The 15,442-nt window shown below is 37.0% G+C and overlaps 2 protein-coding genes across 2 annotated transcripts; one reads left to right on the top strand and one right to left on the bottom strand.

Moving 5' to 3' along the window:
* The first annotated feature begins 1,406 nt into the window (after positions 1-1,406).
* LOC149130856 (general transcription factor II-I repeat domain-containing protein 2-like) lies at positions 1,407-1,805 on the top strand. The gene has a single exon (XM_089343186.1). It carries the CDS (start codon positions 1,407-1,409, stop codon positions 1,803-1,805), a length of 399 nt encoding a protein of 132 aa, XP_089199312.1.
* Positions 1,806-5,584: 3,779 nt separating this feature from the next.
* On the bottom strand, positions 5,585-10,625 carry LOC106874772 (uncharacterized). Its single transcript, XM_014922624.3, has 2 exons — positions 10,134-10,625; positions 5,585-8,417 (listed from the first exon to the last, which is right to left on the bottom strand). Exon 2 carries the CDS (start codon positions 7,836-7,838, stop codon positions 6,594-6,596), a length of 1,245 nt encoding a protein of 414 aa, XP_014778110.1. The 5' UTR covers positions 7,839-8,417; positions 10,134-10,625; the 3' UTR covers positions 5,585-6,593.
* Between the last annotated feature and the right edge of the window lie 4,817 nt (positions 10,626-15,442).

A 15,442-nucleotide genomic window follows, 5' to 3' on the forward strand; every position in this document is an offset into this window, starting at 1 on the left:
GTGCGTGCGCTTGTGTGTTTACATACGTGCCGGGGAGTGTCTATGCAATATTTGGGATTATGTATATACAGGTAAGCATACATGTGTATTTCGGGACATAACTTTGCTGACACTAAGAAATTTTTTTTTCTATTTCTTTCACTCTATATAGATGTATGTAGCATGGTTTGCATATGTGTGTGTGTGTGTGTGTGTGTGTATACATACACATATATGTATGTATGTATATATATGTGTGTGTGTGAGTGTGTGTGTGTGTGCGTGTGTGTGTGTGTGTGTGTGTATTTATGTGTCTATATGTATGTATGTATGTATATGTGTTGTGTCTATGTATGTATATATGTATATATATGTGTATATATATGTATGTATGCTAGGCCACTGGTTTTAAATTAATATTAATCAAATTAAGATTCAATTTTTCACCCTTATTTAAATTTATATATTATATATATATATATATATATATATATATATATATATATATATATATATATATATATATATATATATATGCATACACACATATATATCTATATACGTTTATGTATATATATGTATATATTTATATAATGCACACATAAATATTTGTATATATATATATATAACTATATACATACATATATATTATACACATACATGTATATTATATGTATGTTTCAGAGCTTCATCTAGTGTTTGTGACACCTGGCATAAAACACAAACACACGCATGCTTGTATGATGTGTGGGTGGTGTGTTTGTGTGTGTGTGTGTGTGTGTGTGTGTGTGTGTGTGTGTTCACATTTGTATACATATGTTAATAGTTATAGCAAACACTGGAAATCAGTTTTTTTAAGTGAAAATAATAATATAATTACTTCATATAACGAAGAAATCAGTCATCAGTCAACAGAAATACAGTCATCTTATGTCACATACAATGAAGAGAACTTTTACAAAAATGCAAGATACTTATCTTTCATATAATGAAGAAATCTCCAACAAAAATGCAAGTTTTTTATCTCTCAAATAATGAAGAAATCGTCTGCAAAAATGCAGGCTTTTTATCTTTCATATTGTAGCATGATGGAGGAAAAAGACAACAGAAAAAGAAGCAAAAGGGAGAAAGAAATACAGAGACCTTACCTGTTGACCGTGGCAGGATGAGCGATCTCTGACCAGATAAAAACACGACCCTTCACATGCGCCTTCTCTCATCGAACTGCCCCATGTGCTCTGTGTCCATGCATGCCCCCGTGGCTCTTCCACCGGCCCCTAGAGTCTTCACTTCCATTTGCCTCATCTGCAATCCTCTCCACAAACACCACAAGTGAATAAGTTGGCAGAGGGAGGAAAACCATTTACTGACGGAAACTTTATAAAGGATTGCATGATGGAAGCAGCAAATGTCCTGAAAAAGCTAACATGTTTGGTTGTATCAGCCTTTCAGCAAGTTCAGTTGTGCGGAGAACAGAAGAACTTGGAGAGAATATACAGTTACAGATACATGAGAAAGCTAAGAAATTTTTGTGGTATTCTCTTGCAATGGATAAATCAACTGATCTCTCTTGTACGTCACAACTTCTTGTGTTCATTTGTGGTGTTAATTGCAACTTCGAAATTATAGAAGAAATGGCATCCATTTGCAGTGTACATGGAACAACAACTGGAGAAGATATTTTCATAGAGGTGCAGAAAACTTTGCAGAACTATAACCTTCGGTGGAATCAGCTTCGGCGTGTTATAGGCGATGGAGGAAAAAACATGGCAGGAGTGAGGAAAGGTTTGGTAGGGCGGATTCAGACCAAGTTGGAGGAGCTTTAACTTCTGAAAGCTCTATTTATACACTGCATTATACATCAGCAAGCACTCTGTGGAAAACACTTAGATATTTCTTGTGTACTAAAACCGGTTACAACTGTGGTGAACTTTATTCAAAATCATGGGCTTAATCACCGACAGTTCCAGGCTTTCCTTGAAGAAATGGATTCTAATTTCTGTGACTTGCTTTACTACACAGAAGTGAGACGACTCATTTGCGGTCAAGTCCTGTTTTGTTTTTATAAGCTCCAAAGAGAAATAGATCTTTTTCTCACCGAAAAGAATAGAGCTGATTCACAGCTGTCAGATCCTTCATGGTTAGCAAAGTTGTCATTTTTAGTTGAGGTCACTTCTCATACGAATGAATTGAATTTAAAATTGCAATGAAAGAATAACCTTGTCTGAGATCCCTACAGAATTATTACAGCTTTTCAGGGAAAGCTATCATTGTTTGAAGCACAAATTGAAGGAGGAAACCTCTCTCATTTTCAGTGTTTTCAATAGTTTTGCACAGAAAATGCGGAACATGTTAACCTCGAGTTTCAGAAAAAAATTATTCAGGTCTTAAATAAGCATTTTTCTCAAAAAAATTTTCAGAGCTTGACAGAATTTAGAATGAAATTCCTTTGTTTGAGAATCCCTTTGGCTGTAACCTTGATAACATGCTAACTGAACTAACTACAACTGGAACTTATTGACTTGCAAGTTAATACCTTGTTGAAAGAGAAGCACAGAGAAGGAAAACTCATTGAATTTTATCACTGCTTGCCTGCTGATGAGTTTCCAAATTGAAAAAATTTGCCTCAGGTATGGCATCAGCTTTTGGGAGCAAACTTTTTCAAAAGTGAAGTGTGTAAAATCAATACACCGCACAAGGGTCACTGATGAACTTTTTGAAAACAATTCTTATGGTTGGCTGCAGCAATCATAAAGCAAATGTTGATGATATTCTGAAAGCAAAACGCCAGTTTCACAAATCTCATTAACTTTTGTGCTGCTTACTTTTTTATGCAATTCAGCTATACTCACTTTACTCTTTTACTTGTTTCGGTCATTTGACTGCGGCCATGCTGGAGCACCGCCTTCAGTCGAGCAAATCGACCTCAGGACTTATTCTTTGTAAACCTATTACTTATTCTTATTCTATTCAATTTCTTCGACTAAAGGACGTTGCTCCAGTATGTCTACCATCAAATGATTGAAACAAGTAAAAGAATACCAGAAAAACGTTCTATACCACTAAACCAAGAAAGTTATTTGAATATGTACGATGTATTTTAAGATTAAATAGTAATTCCGTTTACGTAACTGAGATATTTTGGTTGGATTATATAGTTATCGATTTTACACTTCTTTCTATATTCTGTAACTGTCACAATATACTTTTCTAGGCCTGAATTTTTTGTGGAGAGTGGGGGGGGGGTTGATTAGATCGACTCCAGTACACAACTGGTACTTAATTTATCAACTCCCTAAAGGACGAAAGGCAAAGTCGACTTCGGCAGAATTTGAACTCAGAACGTATAGACAGACGGTCATAATATACAAACATTTCTCATGGCACCAGTACACTGTTTACAGATGCTTACATTTTTAATATTTTCCGTGAATTTTTCAAGGGTCCAGCTAGTATGTATAAATATATTTTGAAGAACTGGAAAATTCCGCCTATTCCTTATTAACTTGTTGATATTTTTTCAGCCTAATCATTTAAGGTCAAAGGGAGATAACTCTTATACCTTTTCAACATTTTTTTTACATTTGAGTTGTTTCCCGTTTTCTACTTTCTGCGTTTTCTATATGCTACCGTCTCAGTGCTTTCGCGTTTCTTCTAATCTTCAGTTCTTTTAGTCCGTTATGATAACTGGTCTGAGCCTGAAGAATATACATTATTTACATTATTTACATTTGACGGATATTCGTCAAATGTAAATAATGTAAATAATGTAAATAAATCCTCATCTCTTAAATATAGAACCTGAAAAATATGTTTGAGTATTTCTCAACATATCAAACTGTTAGTAAAGCTTGAATACGTGTATTGTGCCCTTTAAATAAATATTTCTCACCAGATGGAGTACGTTTTTGTTATAGTACATTATAGATATGTATATTCTTTTACTTGTGTCAGTCATCTGACTGCGGCCATGCTGGAGCACCGCCTTTAGTTGAGCAAATCGACCTCAGGACTTATTCTTTGTAAGCCTAGTACTTATTCTATCGGTCTCTTTTGCCGAACCGCTAAGGTACAGGAATGTAAATACACCAGCATCAGTTGTCAAGCGATGCTGAGTGGGGGGGGGGGACAAACACACACACACACACATATATGATGGGCTTCTTTCAGTTTTCGTTTACCAAAACCATTCACAAGGCTTTGGTTGGCCGAAGGCTATAGTAGAAGACACTTGCCCAAGGTGCCATGCAGTGGGACTGAACTCGGAACCACGTGGTTGGTAAGCAAGCTACTTACCACACAGCCACTCCTGCACACACACACACACATATGATGTAAATACATGTCTATTCATAGGGCAATATTGCCTTGCTTTAGAAGTAGGAGAGGCTTGTGGGCAGGAAGGCAGTGAGCTGTGAAGAACCTGCTTGGAAAACATCTGTGAAAGGTGATAGAGAGACATTAGTCTCTCTATCACCTTTCAACAAAATTATATATTAAGAAACAGTAGAACAATTAACAACATAATAAAATAAGTTTTATTTTTGGTGATGCTTGGTTTTACAAACCCTGTTATTCAGCCTGGCAGCCGCTGGTCAACTTGTGATCAGTATTGGAAGGTTAAAAGCTTAGTTGAGGCATCTGAGAGGAGCAAGTAGTTGTTACATCGAAGGCATCGCGCTAAAAAAGGGTTAGAAAGCACGCAAAGCGCTTTAAGTACTGGTTTTACTATGCATGCGCACTCGAGGGGCTTCCGGGAAGGCAAGTCCCTTGCGCATGCATAGATTGTACTTCCTTAATGGCAGCCATAATTTCGTGCCACTACACATTTAACTCACAGAAAGTATGGCCAAGCAGGCTACAGATTTGCTTTGTCAGTTGTTTGACCTTAACCACTTGAGCATGTTCTTTAGTGGCCGACAATATGTGCACCTCTGATCATGAGAAGGAGTAATGAGAGAGCATCATAGTGTTGAGAAGGATTCTTCAGGATTTGAGAAAATGTAACAGAAGCAAAGTTTGAAGGAGATATTTTTCAGAGTTTCTAGGAGTAAGCAAAAAAAAAAAAAAATAACAGTTGCTACCCAAGGACAAAAATCCTGTTACGCAGTGTAATGGTTTCAAATTTTCATGTAAGGCCAGCAGTTTCATAGGTGGGGAGGGAAGTCAATTGCATCAACCCCAATATTCAACTGGTACTTATTTTATCACCCCAGAACAACTGAAAGGCAAAAATTGACCTTACTGGAATTTGAACTCAGAACATAAAGCTGGATAGAATGTTACTAAGCGTTTTTCCTGGTGTGCTAATTCTACCTGCTCACCACTTTTGAACTACCTAATAACAACAAGGTTGAGTATTCCAAGTGTCTGGAATGCTTAGCCACTTACATATAAATTCAATTGATTGAATTTTAACTGCTGAAAGACAGAGAACCATTTATACTCTTAGTATCATGCATTGTGTATCAAGAGAAGTACAGTCAAATTCAGAGCAAAGCATGAAAATGGAAACTTCTAGAAACATTTCAAAAAAAAAAAAAAACATTTAATTTTCTGCTGTATTTCACCAATATTTTAAAATTCAAAATCATCAGAAGAAAAATTTGCAATTGCTTCAAATTGGTTTTATTTCCATTATACAACTCACTGATCATTTTTACATAGATCTCAAGCTGTATAATTAAACATAATTGACTATGGGAGGAAAGAAAGGTGTAATTAATTAATTAATCAAATCTAAATTCAATGTGTTACATGGCTTCATATGGGGTTTATAAAACTCAATGTCCTAACCAAGATACGCTAAAGCTAAATTTGACAAATGCAGCAGACCATAGATGAACAGCATACAAGAGCCAGTCTCTTCTACGTTTGGCTCTACAGGAACCATAGTAGTGACAGTCAGAGAAAAAAGAAATAGATGAAAATGGTTCATGAATGAGATACTTGTTTCTAATTGTTTCTGTCATTTATTGAGATGATGCAAGTGATTGGGATCAGAACGATTGTCTTTGTGGAAATGAGAAACCCTTTTTTTCATTTCCATACATTGGAGTTGGTCCTTATAAGGCATGAAGAGGTTAGGGAAAGTTGGAAGCAAAGTTATTGAGTAGCAGAAATTCACAAACTTACAAGAACGGAGAAGTCGGTTTCTTTAACATTCGGCTGCAGAAAATTTGCTCCATTAAATTTTGTCTGACTCTTGCAAACATGGAAATTTAAGTGAAATAATAATGAAGATGATGAATGCAAGAATCTGGAATAAGTGCCACAAGAAGATATTTCGTCTCACACTGAAATTACTGAGTCAATTCATCACTTTTTAATAAAATATTAAATATTTGAAGATTGTTATTGCAGACTTTGGACAATACAGTTTTTATTCTTCTGTATGGATAAACACCTGTATAGTAAAAACCCATTTTTATTAGGAGAGAATAATTAACCACAAATATCAGATATTAGGCTTTTCTCTTCTATGAATAAATTTGTTTATCTAAGTCTCATCTGAGAGAATGATTTACCAGATATCACAGTGAAATGGTTTTTCTCATGGGTCGATGCAATTATGCTCAGCAAAATAATGATTTGAAGAGAATATGCCACAGATATCACTTCTCTCGTGTATGAATCCGTTTATGTGTGCTTAAGTTACTACTTTGCGAAAATGACTTACCACAGACAGCACAGCAAAATAGTTTCTCTCCAGTATGAATATATTTGTGTTTATTTAAGTCCCCTCTCTGAGAGAAGGATTTACCACATATATCGCAGCGATATGGTTTTTCTCCTGTATGAATGCGTTTGTGTGCAGTTAGGGCACTTTTGTGAGGTAATAACTTACCACAGATATCACAGCGATATTGCTTTTCTCCTGTATGAATACGTTTGTGAACAGTCAAGCCACCATTCTGAGAGAATGATTTACCACATATATCACAGCAGTATGGTTTCCCTCTTTCATGAATACATTTGATGTTGCAATCATCTTGTTTCTCCTTTTCATGAGTATATTTGTGTTCGGTTAAGTTACCACTTACAGATAACGATTTATTACAGATATCACACTGCTGCTTCTTTCCGGTATGAACCTGTTTGTGAACAGTTAAGGTATCTCCACGGGTAAATGATTTACCACAAATATCACAGCGGTATGGCCTCTCTTTGGTATGAATCCGTTTGTGAAGAATTACGCTGTATGGATGAGAGAATGATTTTCCACAGATATCACAATATGATCTTTCTCCTCTATGAATCCGTTTGTGGGCAGTTAACACACCTTTACGGGAAAATGTTTTATGACAGATATCACAGCTAAATGGCTTTTCTCCTGTATGAGACTGTTTGTGGGCAGTTAACACACCTTTACAGGAGAATGATTTATCACAAATATCACAGCAAAATGGCTTCTCTCCTGTATGAACCTGTTTGTGTAAAGTTAAGCTACTTGCATGAGAAAATGATTTACCACATAAATCACAATGGTATGGCTTCTCTCCGGTGTGAGTCCGTTTGTGAATAGTTAAGCTATTTCCATAAGGAAATGATTTACCACAGATATCACAGCGAAATGGCTTCTTGCCAGTATGAATACGTTTGTGAATATTCAACTGACCTGTATGAATAAATGATTTACCACAGATATCACAGCGAAAGGGCTTTTCTCCTGTATGAATCCGTTTGTGAAAATTCAACTGTCCTGTATGAATAAATGATTTACCACAGATATCGCAGTGAAATGGTTTCTCCCCTGTATGAGTCCGACTGTGAATAGCGAAGTTTCCAGCATGTGCAAAAGTTTTACCACATATATCACAGCGAAAAGGTTTCTCTGCTTTATGAATATATTTAGGCATAGTCAAGTTACGTTACTCAGAGAATGATGTACTACAAACACCAAAGTTGTTTGGTCTCCTTTCTGTACAACTGCATCTGCAAGTCGAGATGTAATGTTTTTTGACAGAGTGACAATTTGCAGGTTGTATGGTCAGACAACAATATTCTTATCTCTTTCAGAACTTCTTCTGCAGAATATAATTCACTTCAAGCTTGTTAAATAGTTCCTTTTTCTGTTATTTTTCTATTGCCACAATGTATGGTTATTTTTCTTGTTTGTACCTCAAGTTTAAATATAACAAATAACTCTGCTGCTTATTTCCAGTAAATTTAATCTTTGTTGGTGCCTAAAGATGTTCTCATCTACTTTGCAAATTTATTTCAACACAAATAAATGTCATATACATTGAAGACAGTTTCATAAGGAGAATTTCCCTGTTAATCTCAGCTGAGAGAAAATATTTCACAACAATTCACCATAGATTTATATAAAGAGGGTTGTATCTGTTCTGTAGAATATTTCCTCTTAACATTGAAATGTTGAAAGTGACAATACATCTAAAGTTCAGAATTCTCTTCTGTCAATGTCATCCGATGCTCTGAAATAATAGAGAAACAAAATGAGAAACAGAGCAAACTTAAGATGAGATACAACTTAAAAAGACGGTTTTACTATATTTCTATATTCATAAACTGAAGATATAGACTCTCACCTGAACAAATTAACTTACCTAATATTTTCTTCTATTTTCAAGGCAGAAAAATGTACATGTAATATAACACATATATATAAACATATGCATATAAATATATATTAGGTCATCCCATAAATAATATGGTTTTTTTATACTTCTTTTATTCTTAAAAATTAAGATAAAGTTCTTTTTTAATCTAAAATATTCTCTCCTTCATTTTCTACAATGTTCTTCCATCTATCTGGTAAACTTGCAAGGCTCCTCTTCCAAACGTTCATTTGTCCATGACAAAACAAATACTCTGCCAGTGATGTACTGACCTAGTCTACAAAATTCATATTTTTTGCTGTCCAAATGATTTTGAAGATTGCAGAATAAATGATAATCAGATGGGGCAATGTCTGGTGAATATGGTTGGTGGGGCATCATTTTCCATTCAAATTGTTCCAGCCTTTCGAATGTCATCCTTGCTGTATAGGCCAAACATTATCCTGATGGAAGAACACCTTTTGTCTTGAAACCAAAGATGGTCGTCTTTATAGAGAACCCATTACTTGTTACCAGTCACAATTTGGTCCCAGAAAAAGATTCATTCATGTGATGTGACAGCAAAGAAGAGCACACACTCACTTAATGCATGCGATTAGACTTGGAAAGTTTGTGAGGAACTCGTTAACCCAATTTGCTGTCTTTTCTGATGGTACGCAGATGTCAATGAATGGTTGACCGACCAAATCCAAGCTTCTCTGCAAGCTCCTCAACAGTTACAATGAGATTTTGTTCCAACAGGGTTTGTAGGATGTCCTCTTTGAGCTGTAATTTCTGGCTCAGAATTTCTGGAACTACTGTTGACACTGGATTACGCTTATTGTCCGATCCCCATTTACTGCATTAATATTTCTCATACTTGTCTTTATTGAACTCACAAAGCAAAATATGCTGAATATATACTCCTTTGTTACTTCCATTATAGCTTTGAAAAAATAACTGTTAAAATCGAACTGCACTCTTCAAAACTTGCACTAAGAATAAGTGAAGGTAAAATTACTACCTGCTTTTACAGCAAGTTGATGCAGGTAGTTTATTCTGTCCCCCCTCTGCATTATTTATGGGATGACCCAATATATATATATAACATGGAAAAATGTGAGCATGAAAAGTAATATTCTTAAGATTATAAACCTGGAAAAGTACAGGACAAGTTATTACACCTGTAAAAGTATAGGACAAACTATTACTTCTAGTAAAGTAAAGAATAAGAAACTTTTTAGGCAAAATAGACAAAATTTCGTTGAGCAATCAAATTGTCATATTTCCTAAAATATTCATCCAAATTTCACAAATGAGATACCAAATGTTTCTTTTTGGCTGTTCTCCAAGAAAAACTACAGTAGGAATTACATTTAAAAATTCAATGATCGTTATTTATATTAAAAACACTGAGTTCCTAGGATGGCAATTCTTCCAAATTAATACATGGCGTCATTCACTTACACAGCTTTCCTTCGTGACCAAGAAAGAGGCTTCGACGGAAATAGAGGTTAAATGACATACCAAAGCTGAAGGACTTCCCAGTATGTTCAAGAGTTCGAACTATGAAAGTATATAAATAATACTTACATATTGATACAGAGCCAGTGTAGAGCACATCATAATACGCTTTGTGTTGTACCTATTACATTACACATTTAATCTAAATTTCATTCGATTCCCTTAAATACAATGAGACATGTCAAATAATAACAGGTGTGAATGAAACGTCAGCTGTCAATTGGGAAGGCTGAACAATTAACTGACAGGGGAACTAACTCTAGCTCCAGTTTCAACATCAGTCCCGAAGTAACGATTTCAAATCGACTTCATCCAGGCCGTATTATTTCAAATTAACAACCTCAAAACCTCCCCCAAATATTCGACGCTTCCACTGCATATAAAAGAATTATTGCTATTATCATTCTCATATTCACTTTTTCATTCTGTGATTTATAACTACCAATAGGAATGGTAGGTTCTGTAAAATCTACCCGCTTATAATATAGCTTCCGATTGGTTCGCATGTATTGTTTAAATACATATATATGTGTGTGTGTATCGTTGGTTGGTTGGAGGAATGGATGTATGGCTATACGCAGACACGCCCATTTCTCAACGCTATCGTTGAAGACAAGAACAAAAATACGAATATTGTGTCCGTGTCCCACTTTCTCTCTCTCTCTGACACAAACACACATTTCTCGAGATGATCGATAAGGATCTTTAGCTTAACTGATTAAGATACAATTATTAGTGAGAATAGGAAATTTCTTAAACAATTTGACAGAATCTTGGTTTAAGAATCCCATATAACTTCCTCCTAATTTTTGAAATTTTCAGAAAACTTTTGTGCTTTTGTGTTCTACACACGGGAATTTATACAGTTAGGCGAAAAGAAAAAAAAATTAATTAGTACCCCCTCCCGCACCAAACGAGTGCGTGTGTGTAGATGTAAGAAAAAAATAACATTTACTGACAAAGAAGTATGCTATTATAGGCGCAGGAGTGGCTGTGTGGTAAGTAGCTTACTTACCAACCACATGGTTCCCGGTTCATCCCCATTGCATGGCACCTTGGGCAAGTATCTTCTACTATAGCCTCGGGCTGACCAAAGCCTTGTGAGTGGATTTGGTAGACAGAAACTAAAAGAAGCCCGTCGTAACACCCTCACATCACATCACACCAATACCCTCGCATCACACCACGCACACACTACAACTGACCAACTCCTTTCTCCCCTCCCCATTTTCACACTACATACGTCAAGATCACCAGCATTCTATCTCCCACACACAGCCCCTCGTTCTTCGATCACCGTTTATCTCCCCCTTTTCTTAGCTCTCCTGAAAAAAGAACTTCTAACTTCCGGTCAGCCATTATTAGCCATTATTATGATTGACCGTTGACTGAACACTATTCAATTTTTTTCTCTCCGTGTTTTTCTGTATTCCTGAGCGTCATACTAATACATCCTTTTGTTATTTACACCACCTGTCCTCGTCTGTTGTTGTTTTTTCGTACATTCTCCCATATATATATATATATATATATGTAGTAACGCTGTGCGCATGCGTAGTCTCACGCATGCTTGCAATTCAACAACCAAGCTTTCCCGCTTCATTCTGTCTTTTTCTTGCTGGCCAGCGATTGAGCAAGGACGTGTTTAGCTGTCTCTCTCCATCTTTCGAACTTACGCTAGACAGCTCGCTCACATCTACATACCAACGTCCCAACAACCATGCTCACACACACAGAAGACATACCAACAAACAAGAGCTAAAGATGTATATATTAACCACCTTAAATAAATAATAGTTATGTTGATAGTCTGGAGTTCAGCGTTCCGTTAATTCTTAATATTATATAGGAAAGTCAGGATACATCTAATGATGTATAACCCACTTTCCTATAAAGTGGTGACCCCGACGAAGAAACAAACGCAGCATGGATTCTGGACTACCAACCTATAACTGGTGAACCCCGACTAAAGAACAAATGCGGCCATGGAGACTGAACTACCAAGCAACGATGACCACCAACATCTCAAACCATAGTCAACACGACTTTCCTATATAAAATTAGGAATATAACGGAACGCTGAACTCCAGACTATCAACATAAACAACATTTATTTTAAGGTGGTTAATATATACATCTTTAGCTCTTGTTTGTTGGTATGTCTTCTGTGTGTGTGAGCATGGTTGTTGGGACATTGGTATGAAGATGTGAGCGAGCTGTCTAGCGTAAGTTCGAAAGATGGAGAGAGACAGCTAAACACGTCCTTGCTCAATCGCTGGCCAGCAAGAAAAAGACAGAATGAAGCGGGAAAGCTTGGTTGTTGAATTGCACGCATGCGTGAGACTACGCATGCGCACAGCGTTACTACATATATATATATATATATATATATGTATATATATATATATATATATATATATATATATATATATATATATATATGTATATATATATATGTATATATATATATATATGTGTATGTGTGTGTATATGTTTGTGTGTCTGTTTGTCCCCCCAAACATCGCTTGACAACTGATGCTGGTGTGTTTAGGTCCCCGTAACTTAGCGGTTCGGCAAAACGGACTGATAGAATAAGTACTACGCTTACAAAGAATAAGTCCCGAGGTCGATTTGCTGGACTAAAGGTGGTGCTCCAGCATGGCCGCAGTCAAATGACTGAAACAAGTAAAAGAGTATTAAAATGAATTATCTTTTAAATCCCAGAGGATAGATCCCAGCATTGACCTCAGGCTCTCCAATACTTGTGTGATTGATATCGGTTAAGTCTAATTCGAACATCCGTAAAGATTTGGGTGGGGGGGTAGTTTTTTTTTTTTTTTTTTTGGATAATTGTGTGAGATCCAGTGTGAGAACACAAATTCGCAAAAAATTTCTGAAAACACCAAAATGTAAGAATGTTATGACTAGTTGCATGGTTTACTTCAAACTAGAATCCATAAAATTTTTTACTTTTTAAATTTGTATTTCAAAACTTAATTTGAAATTCTAAGCAGAAACAAATGACAGATTCAGACGGTCCTTATTTTAAACTCTGATTATTCTCTTTTACTCTTTTACTTGTCTCAGTCATTTGACTGCGGCCATGCTGGAGCACCGCCTTTAGTCGAGCAAATCGTCCCCAGGACTTATTCTTTGTAAGCCTAGTACTTATTCTATCAGTCTCTTTTGCCGAACCACTAAGTTACGGGGACGTAAACACACCAACATCGGTTGTCAAGCGATGTTGAGGAGACAAACACAGACACACAAACATACACACACACACAAATATACATATACATATATACGACGGGCTTCTTTCAGTTTCCGTCTACCAAATCCACTCACAAGGCTTTGGTCGGCTCGAGGCTATAGTAAAAGACACTTGCCCAAAGTACCACGCAGTGGAACTGAACCCGAAACCATGGGGTTGGTAAGCAAGCTACTTACCACACAGCCACTCCTACGCCTTATAAAAAGTTTTCTTCGAAAATGAGTGGAAACTTTAGGATATATGGGATGTAAGCAGGGTTAAAAAAAAAATTGTCATAATCATATGAATTCCTGTATATAGAATATAAACCCAACATTTTCTGAAAAATCCCCAAACTAAAAGAATAGCTATGAGGGGTTGTATGGGATGTTTAAACTAAAATTTTGCATCAATATTGATTTCCTGTATGAGAGGGTGCTAAAAGGTTTCTGGTTTTGGGTAAAAGAAAATACAGGATTATCACTTCATTATGATTATATTCAACCACTAGTGTAGCTACGGGCAGTCCGCCCCAGGAGGCACTTTTGGATCTGCTGTAGGCAATACGTATTTTTTGTGGAATCCGGAGGTGGAAAACAGAAGGGCCGCCCCAGGCGACACACACTCTAGCTACAGTAGTGAATTCAACATATTCCCCTCTCAGATTCACACTTATTGCAGTGGTCCTTTGGTTTTTCTAAGCCCTATAAAAGAACTTGGAAGGTTGGGTCTCCAGCTAGGCCTTTTGTGATACCCTTAAAGCCAGGAACTTTTCATCACCCACTCATATATACATATACACACACACACATATATATATATATATATATATATATATATATATATATATAGTATATAGGTAGGGAGGCTCCAAATGAGGTCTCAGGGAGTAGTGTCCTTGCCTTCCTGAGCTAGTTTTCCACCACATTTCTTAAAAATCGTGGTTGAGGCCTTGGTCTCAGGACAACTCATGTCTAGAAACTGAGGTTGGGGGTAAGCAAGGGCATGCTCCCTGTAGAAAATCCAGCTCCAAAAAAGCCTTATGATAGCAAAGGAGCTAGCATGGGTTGGACGATTTGACTGAGGACTGGTGAAACCGGATGGCAACACCAGGCTCCAATCTAATTTGGCAGAGTTTCTACAGCTGGATGCCCTTCCTAATGCCAACCACTCAGAGAGTGTAGTGGGTGCTTTTACGTGTCACCCGCACGAAGGCCAGTCAGGCGGTACTGGCAACGGCCACGCTCGAAATGGTGTCTTTTATGTGCCACCCGCACAAAAGCCAGTCCAGGGGCACTGGCAACGATCTCGCTCGAAAACCCTACGAAAGCCAGTCAGGCGGCACTGGCAACGGTCATGCTCAAAATGGTGCATCTTATGTGCCACCCGCACAAGAGCCAGTCCAGGGGCCCTGGCAACGATCTCACTTGGCTTGCCAGGTCTCCTCACGCACAGCACATATACATTAATATCAATGTCTAGCTAAATATATTTATTAGCACAGAAGCAGTATCCATACTGAGGGATAATATTTATCCCCGCTTAAGTGTGGATGTTCTTAGCACAAACTGTACTGTGGTAATTACAATGAAAAAAAATTCTTGTAGTGGCTTCTCTCATGGAACTACCACAGAATATCTTGTTCCAACAGAACAGCCACAAAATTAAGTGGGGATAAATATTACCTCTTAATATCAATTTTTCTTCAGGTGTTGATTCTTTAAGGTTGGTCAATGGGTATAGGGTTCAAGTGGGTTTGAAAAGTCCCTTAGTCCTATCTCATTGATGACTTGACAACCTCCTTGATACAGTCTTCTACCTCTGTATGAACACATTTGTGTCTAGCCACTGTGAGAGAATGATATACCACAAATATCACACTGATATGGTTTCTCTCCTGTAAGAAGGTGGTGCTTGTGTTTAGTTAAGGCAGCTCCATCTGAGGATTTGTTGTTGGCACTCAGTCGAGGGTTCCAGTTGATCCGATCAACGGAACAGCCTGCTCGTGAAATTACCATGCAAGTGGCTGAGCACTCCACAGGCACGTGTACCCTTAATGTAGTTATCGGGGATATTCAGCGTGACATAGAGTGTGACAAGGCTGACCCTTTGAAATACAGGCACA

The sequence above is a fragment of the Octopus bimaculoides genome, chromosome 27 (genome assembly GCF_046866305.1).
Source record: "Octopus bimaculoides isolate indiv1 chromosome 27, ASM4686630v1, whole genome shotgun sequence".
Taxonomy (NCBI): Eukaryota; Metazoa; Mollusca; class Cephalopoda; order Octopoda; family Octopodidae; genus Octopus; species Octopus bimaculoides.

Bases quoted from the DNA above. Each gene is read 5' to 3' on its own strand.
- LOC149130856 (XM_089343186.1), top strand. From the start codon at position 1,407: ATGTTTGGTTGTATCAGCCTTTCAGCAAGTTCAGTTGTGCGGAGAACA.
- LOC106874772 (XM_014922624.3), bottom strand. From the start codon at position 7,838: ATGCCTAAATATATTCATAAAGCAGAGAAACCTTTTCGCTGTGATATA.